Consider the following 22,806-nt stretch of genomic DNA (forward strand, 5'->3'; position numbering starts at 1 on the left):
TATATATATATATATATATATATATATATATGAAAAGAGTAAGATGAGTCAAGATAGAAGTCCGAAACAATTAGAAGGTTGGGAAGGAAACATGGTGACATGCATACATATGGTGGGAAAGCAAGAAAAGCAAAATTACTGATACCAGAATTTAATCCAAAAACGAAAAAACAGAGACGAGCATTATTATTCAAAATAATCGGATTACAATCAAGAATCACAAGGAAATAGAAAACACAATAACATTAATATTCGACTAGAACTGGGTAAAATGATCTAGGAACGAAAACAGTGTCAGCACCATGGTTGAGGACTGCAGTGGTAGAGGGTAGAAGTAGGGGGTGCTAGAAGTAAGGGAAAGGCTCAGTGGTGATGTAAAAGGGCAAGGGGGGATAGCCTTCATGGTATAGTGTTGAAGGGGGGACCTGCAACCCACTGGAAGGGCGGAAGCTGAGAGCGGCTCGGCAGAGAGGCGGGGTGGGGGCGGCAAGAAGCAGGAAGGTGAGGTGGTGTTTATGGCGGCACAATAGGTAGGTGAAGGGGAGAGGATGGACGATGCATAGAGATTAGGATGGGAAAGGGGTTGGCGGAGATCGGAAGCGGGAAAGGGGAAGATGGGTTGGTCGGCGGCTGTAAAACAGAAAGGAGGGGGTATGTTGGAGGGATTGACAGAGGTAATCACCACATCGGAACAAGATATAGTCAGAGCACCACCTATCCACTCATAAAGCCATAGCAAGGGAAGCAGTCTACATGCAGAATCTAAAAGCAAATCAAGAATAAACCCTAAACTCAACAAGCATGTGTATTAATAGAAGATAAATAGGCGGGAAAACGAATAAAAAGAGGGGGGAGAGTTGGGTAGTAATTCTCGCTTCATGAAGGGGGCGGCGGGTCCAACCTCCCGCTAGACTGAGTCCTTGTCCTGCTAGACCAACTGGACCATGCACCCGCGTCATTCTCCTGAGGTTTGGGGAGCATGGACTTCATCCGTTAGATCTTCGTAACACTACGTCAGATCCACGACATTTAATGTGGTTGAAATATTGTTGTCTCCTGGTAGGTCAATCTTATAGCTATTATAAATCAACTTTCGAAGTATTCTTAAAGTTCGTCTGCTTTGGAATTGAATTTTTTGAATGCAACAAATGTGAATCTCTCTTTGTTTAGCGTAATCCACACTAAGTCTCCTTCTTAAAATGTCACTTTTTCCTTGTTCTCTTCGCCTGTACTTGGTACTTGTAATCATGTTTAATGATCTCTTTTCCAACTTTTTCTTGAAATTTATGAATCATGTGCACCTATTCCTCCTGGAATATCTGAATTTTGTGAACCTGTTCTTCAGCATCCTCACAAATCTCTAACGTCAACAAGAGCGATGCCAGTTCCAATGGAGTGAGCAGATTGTGTCTGTACACGACCTCAGATGAAGTGTGGCCCGAGGTTTGACTAACAGATCTATTTAACACAAACTAGGCCAAAGCGAGAATCAAATCTCACTGCTTTATTTTCTTCCCAACGAAGCATCTCAACAGATTTCAAGCTTCCAATTTCCTACCTTCGTCTAATCGTTTGTCTAAAGGTGTGTTGCGGAACTGGATTGAATTTTAGTGCCTAATTTTTTCCACATTCCTCCAGAAGTGGCTCAGAAATTTGACATCCCTTCATAAATTGATTATCGTGGGCATCCTGTGAAATCTCACAATTTCTTTGACGTACAAGTCGGTGACATACGAAGCATCCAGTGTCTGGTGGCATGGTACAAAATGCCATCTCTACAACCATGGCTATGTTACTTCATTCACTGACTGAAGAGCTCACTGATCACAAGCCACCACTATCTCAAAATTTGACCATTGATACTAACTTTCATTGCACCAACACCAAAGACTTCCCTAGCTGTTGTCTAGGGCAATCAATCATAAAGTTGATGGTGATGAACAAATATTGAAGTTACAAGTGTCCAAAGATAAAAAAATCGAAACAAGCCAACATATTTAAAATTTTAATTAAACAAATGATAAATTTACTTTTAAGTCAAGTTGTCCAGGTCTTCTATAGATACTACATTCTTTATTACTCATTTTCTAATCAAATGATTAAACCTAAAATGTTAATATAAAATAAAATGAGCTTACAACAAGAAGTGCATACCCATACTCCTAAACTACAACAACACAATAAAAAGAAAATAATATGCATACCAATTAAACTTTTAATAATTTAGTATATAAGCATTTGATAATTTATATTTAAGAATTTGACTGATTAAGATATTTCAAAATCTTCCTTATGCCATATTAAATTATTTTCATATCAAAACGATTTTATATATAACCATCACAAAAACATCGTCTAAAATTAGCTCAATTAAGGTGCATCAATATTAATATTTTCTTTTTCAATTACATGCAGGGGCATCTTAGTGTTTCCCCATTAGTACCATAAATGGTGAACTCCGTTATAGTCAACATGGACATGCAACCTTGCTATATAGTCTATATCATTTAAATGCTCATCTCAGTCAATTATATGTGTATGTATCCATAAATTATGCATGGTAATAATTACTGATAATCATTCATGACAATGTGACCAAAAAGGAAAAGATCATATAAAACAGAAAGAAAATATATGTGGATTTATATGGATCAGTAACTACAAATGAAACTAGTACACAAAAAAGAAAATACTACCATAGATCAAAAGTACTCACCTCAAATCTCTTTTGAATCCTAAGCATTTCTGCTTAATTCATTACTAATCAACCTATAAACCACAAAATATGAATCTAAGACTCATGAAACTATAATTAACAAAATTATTTAATTATCTTGACATATTTATCGAGTTATAATTAAATTTCTCTTTCACGAAAAATTAATATTTGACTTCTAAAAAAATCTAATAATTGATTTATCAAAAATTATTTCCAATTACCCTAAAATTTCAATGCTTTCATAACTTTTATAAAATAGAATATACTTTATTTATTATTTATTTTAAATTTTAATCTTCAACCATTATAACCTTATACCGAATATCAAATCTCAAAAATAAAATTTTTTACTATAATTTATTTCTTACATTATGAAATAAAAATTATATAAATATACATTTGAACAAAATAAATCCTTCGAGGTACATTTATTATAATTAAATAACTTTTAAAGTTTATGATAGAAGTGTAGAAAGTAATATTTTTATACGGTTCATAAAACATCATTAATTAAAGTATAATAATCATTCTTCTGAAATCCTAGCATTACAAAGTATGCATAATAAAATTCTTTCTATTAAAGAAAAACACACAAGCATTCCTTCAAAATTTTACGAAAATCTATGGTTTATACTCAGCTTTTGACATTTCCTCAATTAATATTAATAACATATAAACAAAATAATAAAAAAAACTAAAGTTAGGATTTCACCTTTCTCAAAAATGATGCCCTAAACCAATGTCTATTCCAGCTTGCCAGGCTTCAAAGGTCCTTCCTCGAGTCGCATGGCATGGTTTCAATGTTTAATCCATTGCGTCACTCACTTTGTTCCTACTTATGCATTGACACCTACTCACGACCATTGATCATGATTTTTATTTAGAACCTCATCATTCCTACTTGGATCAACACAAATCCCCGTACATAATAGTGTCGCACATACACAGAGACGTCCCCATCTCTTCCCATAATCAATGTTCGATTACTAACAATGATGTCTTCGTTCAATAATGGCGACGTTCATTCAAGATGGTCCTAAAAAGTTTGTCTGCCCCTTCTTTCCCTCCATCCCCTTCTCCTACTTAAGGAATCACTTACTCTTCTCCTTGGTCTTTCAATCAATTTCTCTATTTGCTTCGAATGAGACACTCATCTCCTTAAAACGAGATCATCAAGACCTTGTTTCTTTCGAGCCAACACTATCCCATTAAAATTCCATTATTTTATTTTTTTTTTCTTTTATCACACTAAAATGTGAGTTGATGGAATGAGAGGAGCACAGTGGAGAGGTGTTTTATAAAGCTAAAGGTTAAGAAATAACATTGTTACCAAGGGACCACCAAACCTTACAAATAGAGCAAGGGCATACCAGTAGAGCGCTTAAGCCAGCCCCACGCTAGGAGAAATCAGACCAAGGTAAAGAAAATGTAGAGAGCACCAGTACCCCTAAGTCACTCCCGATCATGAAGTGCTTCAAGTGATACGAATTTGAACACAGTACCTAAACAAAAGGGTGATCTCTTTCACTGAGAAGGGAGCAGTAAAATATATGAGTAGTGATAATGGGTGCATAGAAAAAAATGAGGATATGAAAGAGAAATATCAATTTTCAGCTGATGATAAAGAAAAAATAGATCCTTCAAACTCAATTCAGGAAAGAACAACTGACGCAGAGCTGGGAGGAGTGGATGAATTGGCTTGAAGGAGAGGCCAGTTCCTGTTCCGATCTAGCCTCCAGGTGGACTGGCCGACCTCCTTAGGGGTGTTCAAATTACCGGCCATTGATTACCCCTTCTTTTTAAGTTCCCCCCCCCCCCCACCCTCCCCCCCCCCCCCTCCCCCACACAATTCCATCTCTTTATATATGTGTGTTTACTGAATTAGAGTTATGTTTTGTGAGTTTTATTTGAGATTTATGTTATGACAGGTGTCGGAGTCCCCTTTTCCATTTCTAGGGTTCTATCCGAGGTTGAGTGGTGCTCCAATTATATCCCCTTTGAGGTGGTGTTTTTTCTCGATCTTCCCATCCTCTGTCACATGCCGCTCACTGCCCTTCCTCCTGCCAAACCCAAACACCCTTTAATGTTGCTATCGCAACCCAAACAACAGCTCTACCAGCTGCTATAACACCTCTGTGCCATCTCAGCCTACTACCACCAACCATCCAGTCAATTGTCGCCGCTCTTCCTTTCAGCTGCTGCCTGTGCTTAGTTTTGCCTTCCAGAGCTGATGGTCAACTCTCCCCAACTATACCCGCAACATGCAACCAGCCCCCCACTTACTATCCTGCCAACACCCAACACTGCATCCTACCCCTCCAGTGTTGTTTTCCATTTATTTACATTTTTGAAAAGTTTCATTGTAACCATTTAGATTTAAGCAATAATATTTCTATTTTTTATTGTGTTTTGGGATAACTCCGGTATCAACAACAGTGACAAGAGATGCCTGGCGGAGTGGATAGTGGTGAGAAAATGCAAACTTATTCCTTGTGTTGGTTGAAGAAAAAGAATGAGATTATAGTGACAAGAGATGCTTAGCGAAATTCCCTAACATATATAAATTTTAGGAGCAAGTGTAATGTGACATGGCACATATGAATATGTCACATTCTGTTAGGTCCTTCTAAGTAGTATGACGTTGCAGTAGTTATGAGGCTACAAAAAATACATAATCCTTCAACAAGAATGGAAAGTGCATCATATTGTTATCTTGGAATGAGTTAGAAATAATAAGAGATTATACAAAGTATAAGATTACAGTGTCGTGTGGCATTTTTCTACGGGCCTCGAGATAAGTATCAGCAGAACTATCATTGGTGCTCCAATAAGGAAGTGAGTCGTAGCCCTACTAAAAGAGTTTCAAGGTATCCTAAACTACAATGTACTTACTGGATTGCACCACAAAAGGAAATCTGGTATGCTATAGATTTCATTCCAAGGGTTGCCCTCCCAAATCAACCTACCTACCGAATGCGTTCGGTAGAATATGAGCTGCATAAACGTGTTTCAGACTTAATGGCTTGAGGCTTTAACTGCGAGATTACTAGTCCATACGCAATCTTAGCCCTAATTGTGCCCAAAAAGGATATTTCTTGAAGTATGTGTATTGATAGTAGGTTGTGAAAAAAAATAATATTAATTATTGATTCCTCATTCCACAGCTGGGTGATTTGGTAGATTAGTTTCATGAAGCCAGCATCTTCTCCAAGATCAAACTACTTGGTAATCACCATTAGATCAGGATGAGATAAAGAGATGAGTGAAAGGCAAACTTCAGGGCTCGAGATAGATTGTACAAATGCACATTCACACCCTTTAGCTTGTTCAATGCTTCGAGCACTTCATGCGGTTGTTGAACCAAGTTTAAGAATATTCATAAAAAATTTTATTGTGTATTTTGATAATATCTTGGCGTACAAACATACGATGGAGAATCACTTGTGACACTTATGAGGGATTTTTTAGGTGCTTAAATTCTTTCAACTAAGCAAGGGGCAAAATTGCTTTAAGAAAAAATTCATTGGTTTATTTAAGGGACACTTATGAGGGATTTTTTTGGCCGACCCACTACTAAGAAAATCAACTAAGCAAGGGGCAAAACCGCAAGTGAATCAGCCTAAAGGCATTTAAATTCTTTCAAAACAATATCAAATCAGTCCCAAAATGTGCGTAAAAGCCTCTAAAAATCAGCACTTAAATTGTCCCAATTGATGTATAAGAGCCTATAAAAATCAGCACTTAAAGTGCCCCAATGAGTGTATGAAAGCCCCCTAAATATTCTCAAATCGACACAAACATAGAGCAGAAAACAGTCATTTAAAATTTTTGTGGTATATATGTAAAAGCGGAATTTTGTGTGTTAAATATGCGAATGCAAAAGAATTGTGTGGCGTACATGTAAATCTCCATTTTTTGTTTTATGTGCAGTGTAAACATCCAGCAATTAGGTGGCATGTATGTAAACACCACCATAGAAAAAAACAGAGGCAGCTCAACCAGCTTGGCCATTAACTATTCCAAGCAAAACTGAGAAAAGAATTCACATCATATTATTCCGGACCTTAAATGTGCTGATTCGTTCAAACAGTTTCCCTATATCTGATTGTAGGTGTAAATGATACAGCAACTTTTCCAAGGCCCATATTAGTGAAAGAACGTATGTTGCAATTCATATATTCCAGAAATATATTTCATCCAGGAAGCTCTATTCATGATTCAAACACAAAACTCCCATAACATAATGAAGGCAGCATAAGCATTATATGAGATGTGAGGCTGCGTATCATGTTTGATGAAGGATAACTATATGAACAAAATTACATTTTAGAATAGTACTTTACTGTTAAATTATTATATTAAAACAGCAATCTTCATATTCATTAAGAAATTATCATATGGTTTAGACAAATGGCGCTTATGGATTGTAGTTCAGGCAACATATATGCACATATGCAAATACTCAAGATATCAAGTGGTACGCATGTAAATCTGTCTCAAAAAATGCAACCTAGGTGTTAGAGATGTAAATGTATATAAATTGAGTGAAGTGTATGTAAATCAGCTCAAGTCTACATCAAGTTTGAGGTAGAGGCTATCATATACAAACCGCCATTCATTAGGTAAAGCTCCAAACATCGCGAATGCCCAAAATTTTCAGACTTCTCCCAAAAACGGAACCACCGCATTTTCAGATTCCTCAAAAAAAAAAAAAAGGCCAAAAACCTTGAGATTTTCACAAAGAGAAAACCTAAGCTTTCAGATTTTCACAAAGATATAGCACCAAAGCTACAAGTATTAAGCACTACCATGAGTTAAGAAAACAGAAAACCCATTCATAACCCAAGCAGGTCAAACCAAATTTAAGAAGATAAAAGAAAATGATTTCCCATTTTTCTACATCCTCAAGCAACTATGTGCCCTTTCTAAGCATGCTAATATGGGGGTTCCAATGCATTTAATCATGTATATCAGTAAAGCAGTGAAATAGAGAGCAGGTAAGGAGTGTAGGCTGCCCTAAAGTTCCAAAGAGACCACCATTTAAACATGCTAAGCAACAAGTGAGATGATCTCATCGAATGACAATGCTTTGTCCGAACATAACAAACTACTAAAAGAGAAACAGGGACAACTTGTAAGCTTCTGAGCCACATAGACCCAAACCATAAACATCTCAAACTTTTCAAAATGAAGTTTTCAATGATTTCAAAACTTCATAAATAAGGCTTCCAAAATTTTGAACTGCATAAACCTTTACCCAAAAGGAAAACTAGTTATCTCTTGCACACCAAGCAACCAACAAGAGCATTGAACGACCAATGGAAAAAAAAAAGGATTACCTCACCCGAGCTATACTCACAAATTTCCAGGAGATCTCAAGCACACACAAGATGAACCGGACAAGGAGAGTCCAACAACAATCCAAAATTTTGGCAGCACCTCCCCCTCTCCAAAATTTCCGCCAACCCTAAAACCCTTCCACAAGTGGGGGATTTATAGCAGGAGGAGGAAGAATATCATCACCTACCTGGGCGGTAAGCCGAGCCAACAAGGATGGGGTGAGTGGCGACATGGACGGGGCAGAGAACGTGGCGAGGGTAGGTGGAGCAGGTGGAAGCTTTACCAGAGGAAGGGGAGGATGGTGGGGACCTTGGGTTGAAGTGTCGCGAAGCAGAGAAGAGGAGCACTAGCCTAGGGCTCGCGTGCGATTGGGAAGAGGGGCGAGGGTGCGGCTGGACCGAGCAAGGAGAAGAGAGATTGTGCTTGGTTCGAATGGGAAGAAGAGGGCATGATCGAGGAGAGGCGGACCGGTTAGGGATTTAGGGATTTAAGGAAAATGAATTTTCTTTTTTTTCTTTTTTTTTAATGTCTAATATTAAAATTTTGCAATTCGCACAATATTCACTCGTGCAGGGAATTACATCAAAATAGGTGTCCCTCTTAGTTGAATTCGACTTTCCAAACGCGCCGACGCAGTCCGTTTCGTCATCCGGGGTTGTTCGGACAACCTCGTCGACAGTCGGGTCGAAAACGCGTCAAATTCAGTTTTTCTTAAAATTTCAAGTTTGTGATCGATCGTTTCAAAATTTTATTTACGTTTCAATTAATTATGCAATATATAAAGATGCAGGTGACCTGAATTGCAATATTTAAACATATCGACTGTCCAAATTACAAAGTTTGTGCGCACGAATGTGCAGATTGTGCATAAGACAACCCTAGGGCTTAATGGTCCTATGGAGACTCCTTTTGAGTTTCCTAACGTTGGTTTTAACCTCCTAAGTGGTAGAGGTCAAGAACCACACATGCGGAACTAGAAAAGGGTAAAGAAAAACTTTGAACTTCTAAAATGAGGTGGGTCCCATTTCTAAAACTCTAAGATTTTCAAAGAAAGAATCATAAGGCTATACCTTAAACCCTAAGAAGAAAACTAGACCTCACTAAAAATGTGGTCAACAGGCATACACACTCAAGTATAAAGAAAAATATTATCATAAATACAAGCATAAAAATAGATATTACGTGCATGTTTGCACATTAATTTAATACTATACAAGAAAAAACACTAACTAGAAAAATGACATATTACAGATTACCTTAATTGGTTTCAATATTTGAAAAATATAAAATGCTTTGAATATTTTCAATAGGAATCTCATATATGATTCAGCTACCAGATACTACTATTTTTTCTTCCTTATTATTTTTTGAACAATCCACATATCACATCAAATATAACTTCTTAAAAAGCTTGAAACATGCTCGATTGCATGAAATGGAAATGGCATCCTTATTGAAATATTGATACTAATAGAATCATGTCATAAAAAATTACAAATTTTAATTCAAAATCCAAGAATGCAGCCAAGCGAGCTGCTTCTATTAAAACATTTTGGAGGAAGGATAGAAAATCTAGACTGGCCCAAGCCAACGCAAAATTTGCCACAAAATAATGTTTTTCTAGAATTATATCAAAGTTATTTGGCAAGCTAAAATGTACTCAAATGTATGAATGAGAACTTGTATTGGGAAAACTTTTACTGGAATAAGTTGCATTTCAACAGAATTCTTCATATAGTAAGGATGCAATACCTCAGCATTGCACAATGTGCAAAACAACGCATCCTCTCCCCCTTGTTGCTCAGAGACATCATCTCTGCGACAATCTTCTTTCGCAAATAGCACACAGATAAATCCTCCAAAGAAGAAGCACCATGTTGGTCTTTTAGTTTTAGTTGCAGGTTCCACTGGAATATTCACATTTGGATCTCTTCCAGATGAAACTTGGTCATGAGGATTTCCATCAAATGGGCTTCTACAAGTAGAAGAAGTTGGGGAAGAATGTAATCCTGTAGCACTAACTCCCAGATGATTTGGTAAATTTATGCTTTGCACCCTACGATCATTGCTTGGCCCATTGACGATTTCACCATCAAACTTTGCCATAATTCCTGGATCTGCCGGATTGATACGAGTACAACGGACATAAAGAATAAAAACTCCGATTACCTGAAATAGCATAATCAGCAAAATAATACAGTAAAAGGAAACTTGTTAGTTCTACAAGTCTCATACCACAGGGGTGTAAACACCAATTGCAACATACTCCAAGACTTGCTTTCCCAAAAAAGGTGCAAAGAAGGCATAGAATGCAACAACCAGGAGAAAGAACACTGTGATAGCAATAACCTATAAGGAAAAAGAAATTGAATGAACTGTGAAATCATATAAAAACCAAATAGTTCATTAAAAAGAGCCTGAACATATAAACAAAATTTGAACAGGATGTCCGATAAAAAGCACATGATTAAAACATAAAAAAGGTGGGCCAAAAAGACTCATTCACACAAATTGAAGGACAAACAGGGAAGCATCTCACTAGATTAATTTCAATGACCCATTATCATCATAACTAAATATACCTTGTTTTTTTTTAAGTTTAATTTCTTTAAGAAACAAGAGGTTAATTATGTGAGATTTAGATAGCATATTTTAACAATATAATCCTATTTTGGAACTATATCAACCAGCTCAAATTAAGAACTCAAGAGAAGCAATTAAATATTTAATTGAATTTTTAAATTGGATTGGTATTATTTGTTTTCAAAAAATAAGAGACCTTGAAGGGATACCATTATAGCCTATGAAAATTTTTTCAAGAACAGATTTTTTATATTTTGTGGTGAGTTTCCGTTATTTTCTATAATAAACAATGAACTTATACGCTTGTTGATTCAATAAAAAATAGTTTAGATCTCCTGCAAAACTTTAGTCTGTAAGGAGTTAATATTGTCAACATTTGGATTGATTTACAAATCAATTACAACGAAGATTCACGAATGCTAACATATTACTTTCTTATATTTTATTCCCTACATCCTCAACACCCTAACAAAGTATAAAGACTCTAAACCTACTTCAACTTTACAAAAACTAATTTATATACCTTCTGCAAAATCCCAACCCATGTTGTCTACATGATGTTAACTAATCCCAATAGAAAATTATATAACATTCTAACCATGCATGCAATTAACATAAAATCACTGCTATTAGTTAGCTAACATATCAAATCATTGATCTTGAAATTCTCATCCTTTTCCATAAAAAAAAAAGCCAGCATTCCACTTTCATAATCTTTCATAAGAAAACATATCTATATACCCCGAACTGGTCAACATTTTCTCTTAGCCTTCAAAAACAATAAACCACCCAGTTTTACTACAACGACCCTTAAATAGTAGTAAAAAAGATCCCAAATCCCATAGCCTTCGTATTAAAAGAGAAAGAAAGTTAACAATCCAAACAGGCACTCCTTCATTACAAGAAGCAACCCTAACTTGGAACCATTCATCAAAATTTTCATCCGTCAAATCACTTTTGTTTGAAGATGAAATCTTATATTTCATTCGCAAGGCATCTTAAAATCAATTGTCATCCCAATAGCTATATATATCATGCCACTAAATCTAGATAAAGCTACAAAAATAACACCAACTACATAAATGAATGGAGTATTGTCCTTCTAACTTTGTAAAGCATATTTCATCGAGTAGAGCAGAGTTGATGTTGGAAAAGAAAAAATGCCTCTCACTAGATCAATTTCAATACTTCATGGTCATGACAATTAATTGCACCTTATTTTAGTTTATTTTATTTGCTTTATGAAATAAGAGTTTAATTATATGACGTATAGAGAGAATATTTAAATGCAAAAATATATTTTGAACCACATCAATCAACATAATTTAAGGAATCATAAGAAGCAATCAAATTGTTGATCAAAAATTTTAAATTTATATTATTTATTTTAAAAAAGGCAGGGATCGTGAGTAACATTATAGCCAATGGATGAATTTTCATATAAGAATTTTAGTGTATTTCATTATGAATTTTCTTCCTTTTCCATAGCATGAAATGCACAAATAATAATCCGATTGATTAATTGATTCCATAAAAATAATGTTAATCTCTTACAAAACCTTATGCCTAGCAATTGAATTGATTTGCTAATCAATCGTAATTAAGGTTTGCAAATCCTAACATATCGTTTTTTTCTCGTATTTCTTATTCTGCCATATTCCCACCATACACTCATAAAGCCTCATAGCCCACTTCAATCCTCTTAAAAGCTGAGTGAAAGCCCTCCTATAAAATCCTAACTCTTATTGTCTACCGGCTATGACCAATCCATATAGATATTCACAAGTTCCTAACAGCACATCCAATTAGCCTAGAATGACCACCATCAAACCATGGATTGATAAATTCTCACCATTTTCCATCAAATAAAACCCAGCCTTCTATTGCCATAAAATTTCTGACATGAATTTGTCTAGAAATACTAAACTAATCAGCATATTTTCGCAGCCTTTCACCTCCACTTCTACAATCCTTGTTATCTCTTAACCACATCCCCATCACTTATCCAGCTAATTTTTCGTGTTGATTCACCATATACAATATAAAAGTAAGAAAAATTTTTAAAACTGAAATAACTTGTTAGTTTAAGACTTTAACTATGAATTAAATTTAACAATAACTTACAGAATAAAATAAGCAGAATAATTGAATTGTCACAATTAGAAAAATTAATTAACACTGATAATACTATGAAAATCAAGATGAAGAAAATAAAAGAGGGAAAACAGACGATTGCTTGTTAGTGGGCAGGTTTTCTCCTACCTTTCTTAGTTTTTTGAATCTCAGCTGTGATTAGCACAGAAGTTTTAATCATCAAGTAAAAAAAATGAATAGAAGCAGAATCCAATTACTGGTCATACACACAAATTAGCTCATGTAGGCCTTTATGCATGAAAACATCCTTTTCCATGGATATATGCAAAATAAATGCATGGATTTATACATAACAGATAACTTGTTAATCAAAGTGAAAAAAACGTAGATAAAATAGAAAATGATAAGATATGCACAAAAATTAATTAGATTAGACGAATCACAGTTAAAGAAAAAAAGATAGAAAAGCCACTTTGAGAAGTTATTCAATAAAAAAAATGCAAAAAAGAAAACTACTATGAAAAAAAGAAAGATAGAAAAATGTGGCATATTATAGACTTATTCAAAAGAATGTGGAAGAGTTTACTCTCAAGATGATAAGGCTTTGGGTCTAAATCACATATCTAATCAACTTTGAAGAGTTATAAGTGATATTAGATTTCTTTCATTAACAAATATTTTCAATAAAATATTGCAGACAAAGCAGATACCAAATGATTGTACGAGAACTATTTTAGTTCTAGCATTCAAGAACAAAGAAAATTTTTAAGATTGCGATTATTATGAGAAAGTCAAACTTATGAGTTATAAAAGTTAAGAGAGAGTGATGTAACATAAGCAATAAAAAATTAGGCCAATATCAAAAAGTAATTTGAGGTTTATGCCAAGAAGGTCAATCATCAACATGATTTCATCATTATGCATTTAATAGAAAAAAATATAAAGAGAGAAGAAACAGATCTTCATATGAGCTTTATTGATATTAAGAAGTGCATACGATTGGGTACTATGAAAATTGATATAATGCACTTTAAGGAAAAAATGTGTGAGGAAAAGTTATGCTAAATTTATTAAATCAATCAATGATGAAACATTGATTGGTGTTACAAGTAAATATTAAGTGACAAAGGTGATCCCAAACCATAACTTGTTTGCATCAACGATAAACATTAAGCTTATATAATTTTAAAAGGAGATTTAAATAAATGCCTCAAATTCTTACACATTTGCATATCTACAGCCTAAATCTTTATACAAATTTAAATAGCACCTTATTGTTCAAAAATAATCAAAACACATGCATGAAAAGGTGTACTTTATTTTAAACAAGTTGATATAAGTGGTATCATTTATGGGATATAAAAATTTAGGAATTTGATACATATTAACATAAAAAATCTATGGTATTTATGTATATCCCCATTTTATATTCATTATAAAAATTATTACAAAGGATATTCATAGGGTACCATAACGCTTTCTGTAAACAGAGGTGTTCTCATTGACAAGATTTCTATTGAAATGAGGTAATGTTAAAAAATGAAGAAAATACCAGAATAGATAGGACTTATGTAGACCAATACAAACACTACGTATATGATATGGAATTATTTTTTATTTAAAATTTACTAAATATCAGCCAATATTACTAAGAAAAAGAATAATAATCATATGAGATATGTGACATATGTTTTAAGTAACTTAGAATGCATATAAGGAAGAATGTGAATATAGATGTGTCAAACGGGAGAGAGGATTTGAAACATCTTTACTCAATTGTCTCCTTAGTGGAAGAAAATATATGCCTATATACAGAAAGAGCAGGGAACAATAAAGAGGAATATCCTCAATAATGAAGAAATATAAAAATAATAAATAATGCAACTTTCTATTAAATACAGTTACAACATGCCATAATTTGGATATCATCCCAACAAACTCAAGGTGTTATAAAATTCGTCAACTTAAGTATAGAAATAATAGTGACTCAAGATGAAGTAAAAAAAAGTTTTATTGCCAAAAAGTTGGCAAGTCGCAAGACGAGCATAGCTGGTCAAAGGAGAGTACAGTGAATCGAAAGAAAAGAAATTTCTGTTGAAGGTTGTGTGTGTGGAGCCTAATTAGGCTTGGAGAAGTGCCATGTAGCAGAACCCAGTGCCAAGGCGGACGCGCTAGCTTTGCCCACATAAGCAAAGGCGTGAAAAGGCAGCGCCTAAGAACGGGCAAAGCTGCGTCGTGGCATATTCGTTCCCGGTTTGAAAACAGAGATTTCAAGGAAACTCAATGCTCAAGACGGGTGATCGAGCGCCTAGATGAATGACTCCAAATAGAACACAAGAAAAGACAACGTCCAAGAGTGATGCTAAAGCACCAAAAGGGGTTTCTCTTCATATCGGGATTTAAATCCTCGACTTCTATATAAGGAATGCATCTCTTGATAGTGCGTGTAAAAAGAACGGTACAAAACGAGCAGCATGACAATCATGTTTTGGATTTGTGCAATCGTGAGTTCCAGACTTGCAGATAGGAACTCTGAGTGCGTTGTAATCTATACATTTCTCCTCGTTTCATAGTGAAATTTTTTGTGTGGTGTGGCTCTATCATTTTTTTTCATTCTCAGATTTTTTCACATTAAATCTTGTGTGTTTTGGATTTCTTGGGTTGTCTAATTTGTTCAGTTTTATTTCTAGATCTCTCAAATAGGTGCATTTTTCTGCAGTGTGATTTGATTGTGAATCGATCGAATCCAGTCTCTTCGTCCCAACAAATGATATCAGAGATAGGTTTTCTGAAGATCTTTGATTCGAGTGAGAGTAATGGCCGCCAAAGCGATGTACAAAGTGAAGTTCAATGGCTCGAACTTTATGTTCCAGAAAAATGCAAGTTAAATATTTGTTGTATCAAAAGAAATTATATATGCCACTAGAAAAAATCACCAGAATGAATGAATCTATAACTCTAAAAGAATGGAAAGTGTTATAGAACAAATGATATATCATTCACTTTCCTCATTTATCGCTTTCAAACTATAATAGATTTCATGGTAACACTAACAATGATGTATGAGAAGTATTCAACTTCACATAAAGATTTTCTAATGAAGGGGCTATTCAACAAGAAGATGTGGAAGGTAACTCAGTGGCTGAACGTTTGAATAATTTTAACTTACTCGTGTTATGTGGGCATCAAGTTCGATAACGATGTCAGAGCACTTTTAATTTTATCTTTACTATCTAATAGTTGGGATAGATTGGTTGCGGGGTGACTAACTTCTTCAAGTAATATGAAGTTAAACTTTGATGACATCATGGGATTAATATTGAATGAGAAATTTTGCAAAAAAACGAGCAGTGAAACTTCAAATTCTGCATTGAATGTTGAAAACAAAGAAATCAATCTGAATAGGAATACAGACAGAGATAGATTCAAATCTAGAAGAGAAAGTCATTTCAAGAAGAAATAACATAAGTAAATGTTAGAACTACGGAAAAAAAAAATGTCATTTCAAGAAGGATTATAAAGTTCCGATGAAGACTGGTGTTAGAAGTCAAGACAAAAATCTTTCTACAAATATCTCCACAAACAAAATTCAAGATGACTCCTTAGTTTCATCCCTATACAGTATTGAATCTTGGATAGTAGATGCAAGTGTCTCTTTTCATATTTGCCCCAACAAAGAGGTATTTAAAAACTACACTCAAAGTGAACTAGAGAAAATATATTTGAAAGATAATAAGGCATACAGTATTGTAGAAAAGGATGATGTTGAGAATAGGTTAAATTGAGTAGTCTAGAAGATCAGTGAAGTTAAACCTTTTTCAACTTACAAAGTCATGGTAAGTGACTACCTTTACATGTGATTTATTGAAAATGACAAGAGGGGCAATAGTAATGGCATTGAACAACAATGAAGACACTCTTTACATGATCGATGAAATAACAGAATCCATTAATGTGGTTGGAAAAAAAGTTGATGCAGAGCATTGGCACCACAGCTTTGGTCATATGAGCAAAAAAGATATAAAATCCCAATTTTTTAAGAGCAAGCTTCAGAGTTTAAAATCTATAAATCTAATTTTTTGTGAAAACTGTGTATATGAAAAGCAAAAAAAAAAATTTCTCCATAAGTGGGTCAATGGTGAAATCCAAGACACTAGAGTTAGTGCATAATGATGTATGAGATCCTACTCCAATTTAGTCCATTGAAAATTCTCATTATTTTATCATTTTTATAGATGAACACACCAGAAAGATAGGGGTTCACTTCTTAAAGCATAAATATGATAAATTTGAGTTATTTATGAAGTGGAAGACTATGGTAAAAATGAGACAAACTTGAGGTTGAAATGTCTCAGATCAGATAATGATGGTGAATATCATGATCAAAGGTCCAAAATTTATTGTGATTCAAAGGTGATCAAGCATGAATTCACTATTCTAAGGACAAATCAACAGAATGGTGTAGATGAGCGCGGGAATAGACCATGATAAAAAATGAGACAGCGTACCAAGAGTATAAGGTTGCATATAGGCTTGCCAAAAGAGTTCTGAACACTAGCAATGAACACTGTAGTTTATCTGATAAATTGTGGTTCGTCAATACCTTTGAATAAAGACACCTGAAAAAGCCTAGAGTGATAATGAGGTAAATCTAACCTGAAGGTATTTGGTTGTTTAACATATATTCATATTGAGGCATGATACAAAAGTAAACTTGCTTAAAATCTATCAAGTGCACATTCATTAAATATGATTTATATGAATTTGGATACAAATTCTGAGAGAATTAGAAGTTCATCAAGAGCAATAATTTGATATTATATGAAATGGAGATATACAAAGACATGAACAGAACTCAGGATTTTCAGTCAGCTACTTCTAAAGAGTATCAAAATATATAGAGATAGAAGGTAATGGTGATCAGAAGGATAAAGGAGAGGAGCATAATCTGATGAAGCACAATCCTATGTATGGTCTACTTTACACTCAAAACTCAATCAAACAAATGACCCCTTACTTTCACTTTAGCATATCAAGTGGATAACAATAATATAGGCTTCCAATAACCAAGCTATTCTGAAAGATATGAAATATGAATGTTAGATTATGAGTTGAGCTCCTGAATTCAAAAATGTTACATTAGATAGATTTGTACTGAAGACAAATTAAGTAATAAGTCTCTGCTCATCCCAAATGGAATGAAAGCACCAGCAAGAATAAAAGACGACACAACAAAAGATAACCTCATAAAAAGACAACGTAAGTAAACAAATCTAGAAAGTATGTGACAAGTGCAATCATGAGAAAATAGAATGATGCAGCTTGCAGAACAGTACACTAACATCTTATAAAGAAAATCAACTTTGAAAAAGGCTAACATACAAAACAAAAACTATTAAAATAAAGCTTCTCAATGAGTTTACTATAGAGTACATCCATGAGGCAGTAAACAAGAGAGAATGAAAAATGAGTAAGTCCATTAGTTAACCAGATTTCATCACCAAAAATCATTTACAGCCAAAATTGAAGGAAGTTATCCATGAAACCTTTTAATTTCAAGTGAAAAGAATTATTCCTCTGAATCCTGAAGAAGTTTGGAGCAATAAAAAATAAATTACAATTATAAAAGAAAAGCTAGAATAAAATCAATGGAGCTATTAAAATAAGAAATATTTTAAGAATGAATGACATGGTGAGCAAAAGTAAAATAGCAGGAGACACGAGATTTAGGATAGGAATAATGAATTAATATAAGTAATATTTCTTGCTCAGACAATTTGTCCCAATTATTGCATTAAATAAAGGAGACAGGTGATTCTAATTTGCTTCATATCAATTCATTATTCATTTTTCCCACCAGTTTCAGCTACATGGAGTATAAAGCGTTTCCTGAATGAAGCAACATAACAAAAATAGTAGGTAGGCGAGCCAGAAAAAACTGCAAATAACAATGTTCAAAATGGCAATAACTACGCAAGATCGTATTGCAACAAAATTAATTCGACATTAAGAATAAAAGCAGTGAATTAAATATAAAAACTTTGAAGAAATCCCAGAAAAATGGAAATTGCAATATTTATGATCCCCTACGCTGTAAAAGAAAATCAACTGCACGAAAGTATTTTTTTCTTTAAATGCTAGAAAACGTTTACTAACAATAGATATCCAAATAAGAATCAAGCAGCGCGTCAAAAGGAAAACGCATCGAATATCCTTAAGAAATCAGTACAAGTAGTTGAAAGGGAGCCCATCCCACCGCAATAGAAGCTTGCCAAATAAGCTCATAATAAAGGGATCACAATGCATAATATATTCAAAAAAGGAAACATAGAAACTACCCAAAGAGAAAAAAAAAACGGATCTTTATCAATGCTCGTTTCACTTTACTTACGCAGTCTAACTCCAACCGGTCAGATTAACAGCAGAATACAGAAGTTAGATCAATGAATAAACAGAAAATTCTACGCAAAGAAACATCAAGCAAGAACGTGTTTCCTCAGAAAACCGCACAACCACCAAAAGCAGCGATAGAGGTGCTAATTGAAAATCATAAAAAAACCGTAGTAATTTCCTGTATTCTACGCCTCTCCCTGTTCAGAGGTGGCATCTAAGGCACGCGGAGAGCTCCGAAAGAATAGACTACCTGAAAGGTGTGAGCAGGCAACTGCCAACCATGTTTCCTCACCATGACTCCTGTTAGATCACGGCATCAAGAAGATGGGAAAAAAGTGAAGAGGGGGCAGAGAAAAGAGGGAGAAGGTGAAGTGCATCAGGTGAGCAGGGGATGAACAGCTAAGCAAAGAGACAAAAGTAGGAGAAGAGAAAGAAACGGTTTTGGTTTTATCTGGGTTGAAAACCTAGAATCTCTGCTTCGGCTCGACTTCAGCGGGAAGTAGAGCCAATGCTCTGGAAGGCAAAGAGCAACGGGTTAGGCTTCGATTCTAGTGATCCCGCCTTGGACTCTCACTCGAGAGTTTTCAGTCTCGAACTCGAAGTAAAAGCCTCCATAGTCTCTCATTTCCACTCATTTTCACGCACATTTGTGCGTATAAGCTAATCTCTTCCAGTTGGCCTAGCCATTGGGCGGATCAGCTTCGTGTGCTTGTTCAAATTTTGAACATTTTAAGTAGGTTTGTGCTAGGTATGGGCTCGGGCCGTGTTTGGACCCGAGCTGAGCTGAGACGGATTTCTATTTATAATTTCATCCCCACAACTGCTCGCTAAATGGGCTGGATTGGCCCGTCACTTATGGTCCTTAAAAGAAAAGTCTGTCATATCGATCTTTGGCAGGAATTTAAAAATTGATACAATTATGTGGTAGTTTTGTATATAGCAATGTGTTTGAGTGTTATATATGTAATTGTTCCTATTTATGCTGAGTGGACAAGACGGAGAACTGCAATGTCGTGTGTAAATACACGGCATTTATATTTTTCAAAGCCGATCGTAATACTTTAAATGAGTTAATTTAAACACTCATATCACAGTAGGATTGGGATAAGAATACTTTTTGAAGAAAACTATGCTCTTTCATATGTTGCATCAATTGTTCAAATTTCACAAATATAATGAAAAATGATTTTTTTAAAAAAAGTATTTATCATTTTGAAAGCTTGCAATCGCAAATTTATACCTATGAGACTTGGTCATTAAGTGGGCCGGGCTTGGCACAGGTAATTTTGTTTATTTAAATAATTCTTACATTTATAATTTTTATTTTTCCTACATATTATTTATGTTTTAGATTCAATTCTTGCAATTCATATTTATACATTATTATTGTTGGACACAAAGCTAATAATATTTATATAATGCTTATGATTTGTGAGATATATACAATATTATTGTAATATTATGTTGGTGTTAAATTTTTTATAAATAGTTAGCTGGACCAAAAGATCATCGGAGAAATCATTGAATTTCTATGGTATTAGTGTATATTTTATTTCATTTTAGGATATTGTAGAAATTCGACTATATACATACATACATACATACATATATATACATTCGCTTTTATATTAAGATATTAACAAGTAAGGATAAATATTCAATATGTCATGTGTTAAAATGTATAACTATACTTAATATTGTGGCATATAAGTGTTAGTAAAGAAGTGCATCCACATAAGTCACACATGTTTGTAATCATTAACATATTTTTAATCTAAAATATTTGGACATTTGAGACTTAGTTAATGTTGAATACCATTATTGTTGTAGTAAGCAGAAAACATCAATTATTCGGTTATAAAATATACATAATAAATTATTTTTTGATTGCTTATGTTGCATGTTTCATTATCTAGTCATTTATGCTTTAATAGAAAATAATTATATAATGTGTTTGGTTTTCCAAACTCATTCTTCAGTACTTTGTATGGCAAATACTATCGATGTGTTTAAGTGATCATCGTCGTAGAAGAATATTATTCATCTATAGGATATTATTATTATTTTTTACTTTATCCATCACTTATTGTATTTCATTTGAGTTTAAGTAATCATTTGACATTTTTAAATCAATTTGGTTAATTTCATGTTCTTCATTCAATTATATCACGAGTTGACACTTGAAATAAAACTTATCTTTCTTTTGTTTACTTTCGATATGTTGTTTTTATGATGTACGACTTATTTTATTATATATATTGAGGGAGGTACGGAGGTAGAGGGAAGCACACACATTATCATAATCTATGATATTTATGAAATTATCACTAATATTATGTAGAGGTTGTTACATACATAGCACCCGAAATTTTCATATTTACGTTTCTCAAACTTAAACTTTCATAATTACAAACAAGATATGAAAAGTAACACTCAAATTCTCCTTTTGATAGTCAAATCTATCTTTTCATCTATAGATAAAGTGTTATGTGTGTAAAATGAAAGTTTGGGTGTGAGATAGATAAATGCATTAGAATTGGGTGCTATGTATATAATTTTCACTATAATATAATGAAACAACAAACTCTACAACAGGAATGTGTCTACATGAATCTCAAGGAGAAGTAACTGGAGACATAAAGGCTCGAACTCGAAGCCTTTATCTTCCAAAAATACATTCCATTAAAGTGTAATATCACAAAAAATGAGTTTAAAATTAAAATATGGGTCTACTAAAAATGCATATATTTTTGGTGTATCACCTCCATTCATCTTCCTCATTTTCTTCCATATTTTATGAGGGAGTCATGGGGTTTTCTTGAGGAAGAGCTCAGGATCAAAGCTTCCACTCTCATACTAGAGGAGAGCTTCTTCATAGCTTGAGAAAGGACCACCAGAACATCACTAGACCGAAAGATCCTCTGAGAAATCATTGAATTTGTTTGAATTAGTGTATATTTTTCTTCATTTATGATTGTTGACCTCACTTTTGGTTGATGTTTAGTTCTCCCTCTTTAGTAGCCTAGGGTTTAGCCATAGGACCTTCTTGTTGACTATTCCTAGAAGAAAACAAGAATGGAACCCTCAATATTAGAAACTCTAAACTCCTCCTTGCTCAACTTGAAGTTTCACATATTGGTCCTAACCTCTAGCACTTAGTAGGTGGGGTCAAAATGAGGGAGTTCAAGATGAGCCCCCATAGGATTGTCTGACCTTAGGGTTAGCCTTGGGTGTTGGTTTGGAGCTATTTCCCTCCCCTACACTCTCTATCACCCACAGTCACTCATAATCCTAAAACCTAAAATTGTTGACTTTGATCCCTTGATTCTCTTGGGAGATCTCTTGGGAGACTCATGTCTTGGGAGACTCATGTAGATGGTCCCCTAAACCCACTAGCCCTCGGCCAGGGTTTAGCTAGGAATAGCACATAAAGGACCCAAATGGAGATTCCATTGGTCCATAGTTCACATATAGTGGTTGGCTTCCCAATTATACCATAAATACCCAACTTGGCCTTTTGCCCCTAAATCCACCTAAATTACCTAAATGCCCTTGAAACCTAAATTTGGCCAAAAATTCCCAAATTCACTCAAATACCAAAACTTATTCAAAAATCATTTCAAACCATTTAAAAATACCCAAATTGCCCAAATCCACCCGAAAATTCCAAAATTTCC

At 34.3% G+C, this 22,806-nt stretch overlaps 1 protein-coding gene across 1 annotated transcript in view; it reads right to left on the minus strand.

The window, feature by feature from the left end:
• The window catches only part of LOC110039034 (probable protein S-acyltransferase 19), a 37,177-nt gene extending 17,372 nt beyond the window's left edge, over window positions 1-19,805 (minus strand). The window contains exons 1-3 of the mRNA XM_020743978.1: window positions 19,380-19,805; window positions 10,295-10,408; window positions 9,812-10,228 (exon numbers count right to left, since the gene is read on the minus strand). Coding sequence (XP_020599637.1) covers window positions 9,812-10,228; window positions 10,295-10,408; window positions 19,380-19,424 — 576 coding nt within the window. The 5' untranslated portion in view covers window positions 19,425-19,805. The remainder of the gene's footprint in view (window positions 1-9,811; window positions 10,229-10,294; window positions 10,409-19,379) is intronic.
• Window positions 19,806-22,806: the final 3,001 nt, after the last annotated feature.

This window comes from Phalaenopsis equestris, unplaced genomic scaffold, assembly GCF_001263595.1.
Source record: "Phalaenopsis equestris unplaced genomic scaffold, ASM126359v1 Scaffold234914, whole genome shotgun sequence".
Taxonomy (NCBI): domain Eukaryota; kingdom Viridiplantae; phylum Streptophyta; class Magnoliopsida; order Asparagales; family Orchidaceae; genus Phalaenopsis; species Phalaenopsis equestris.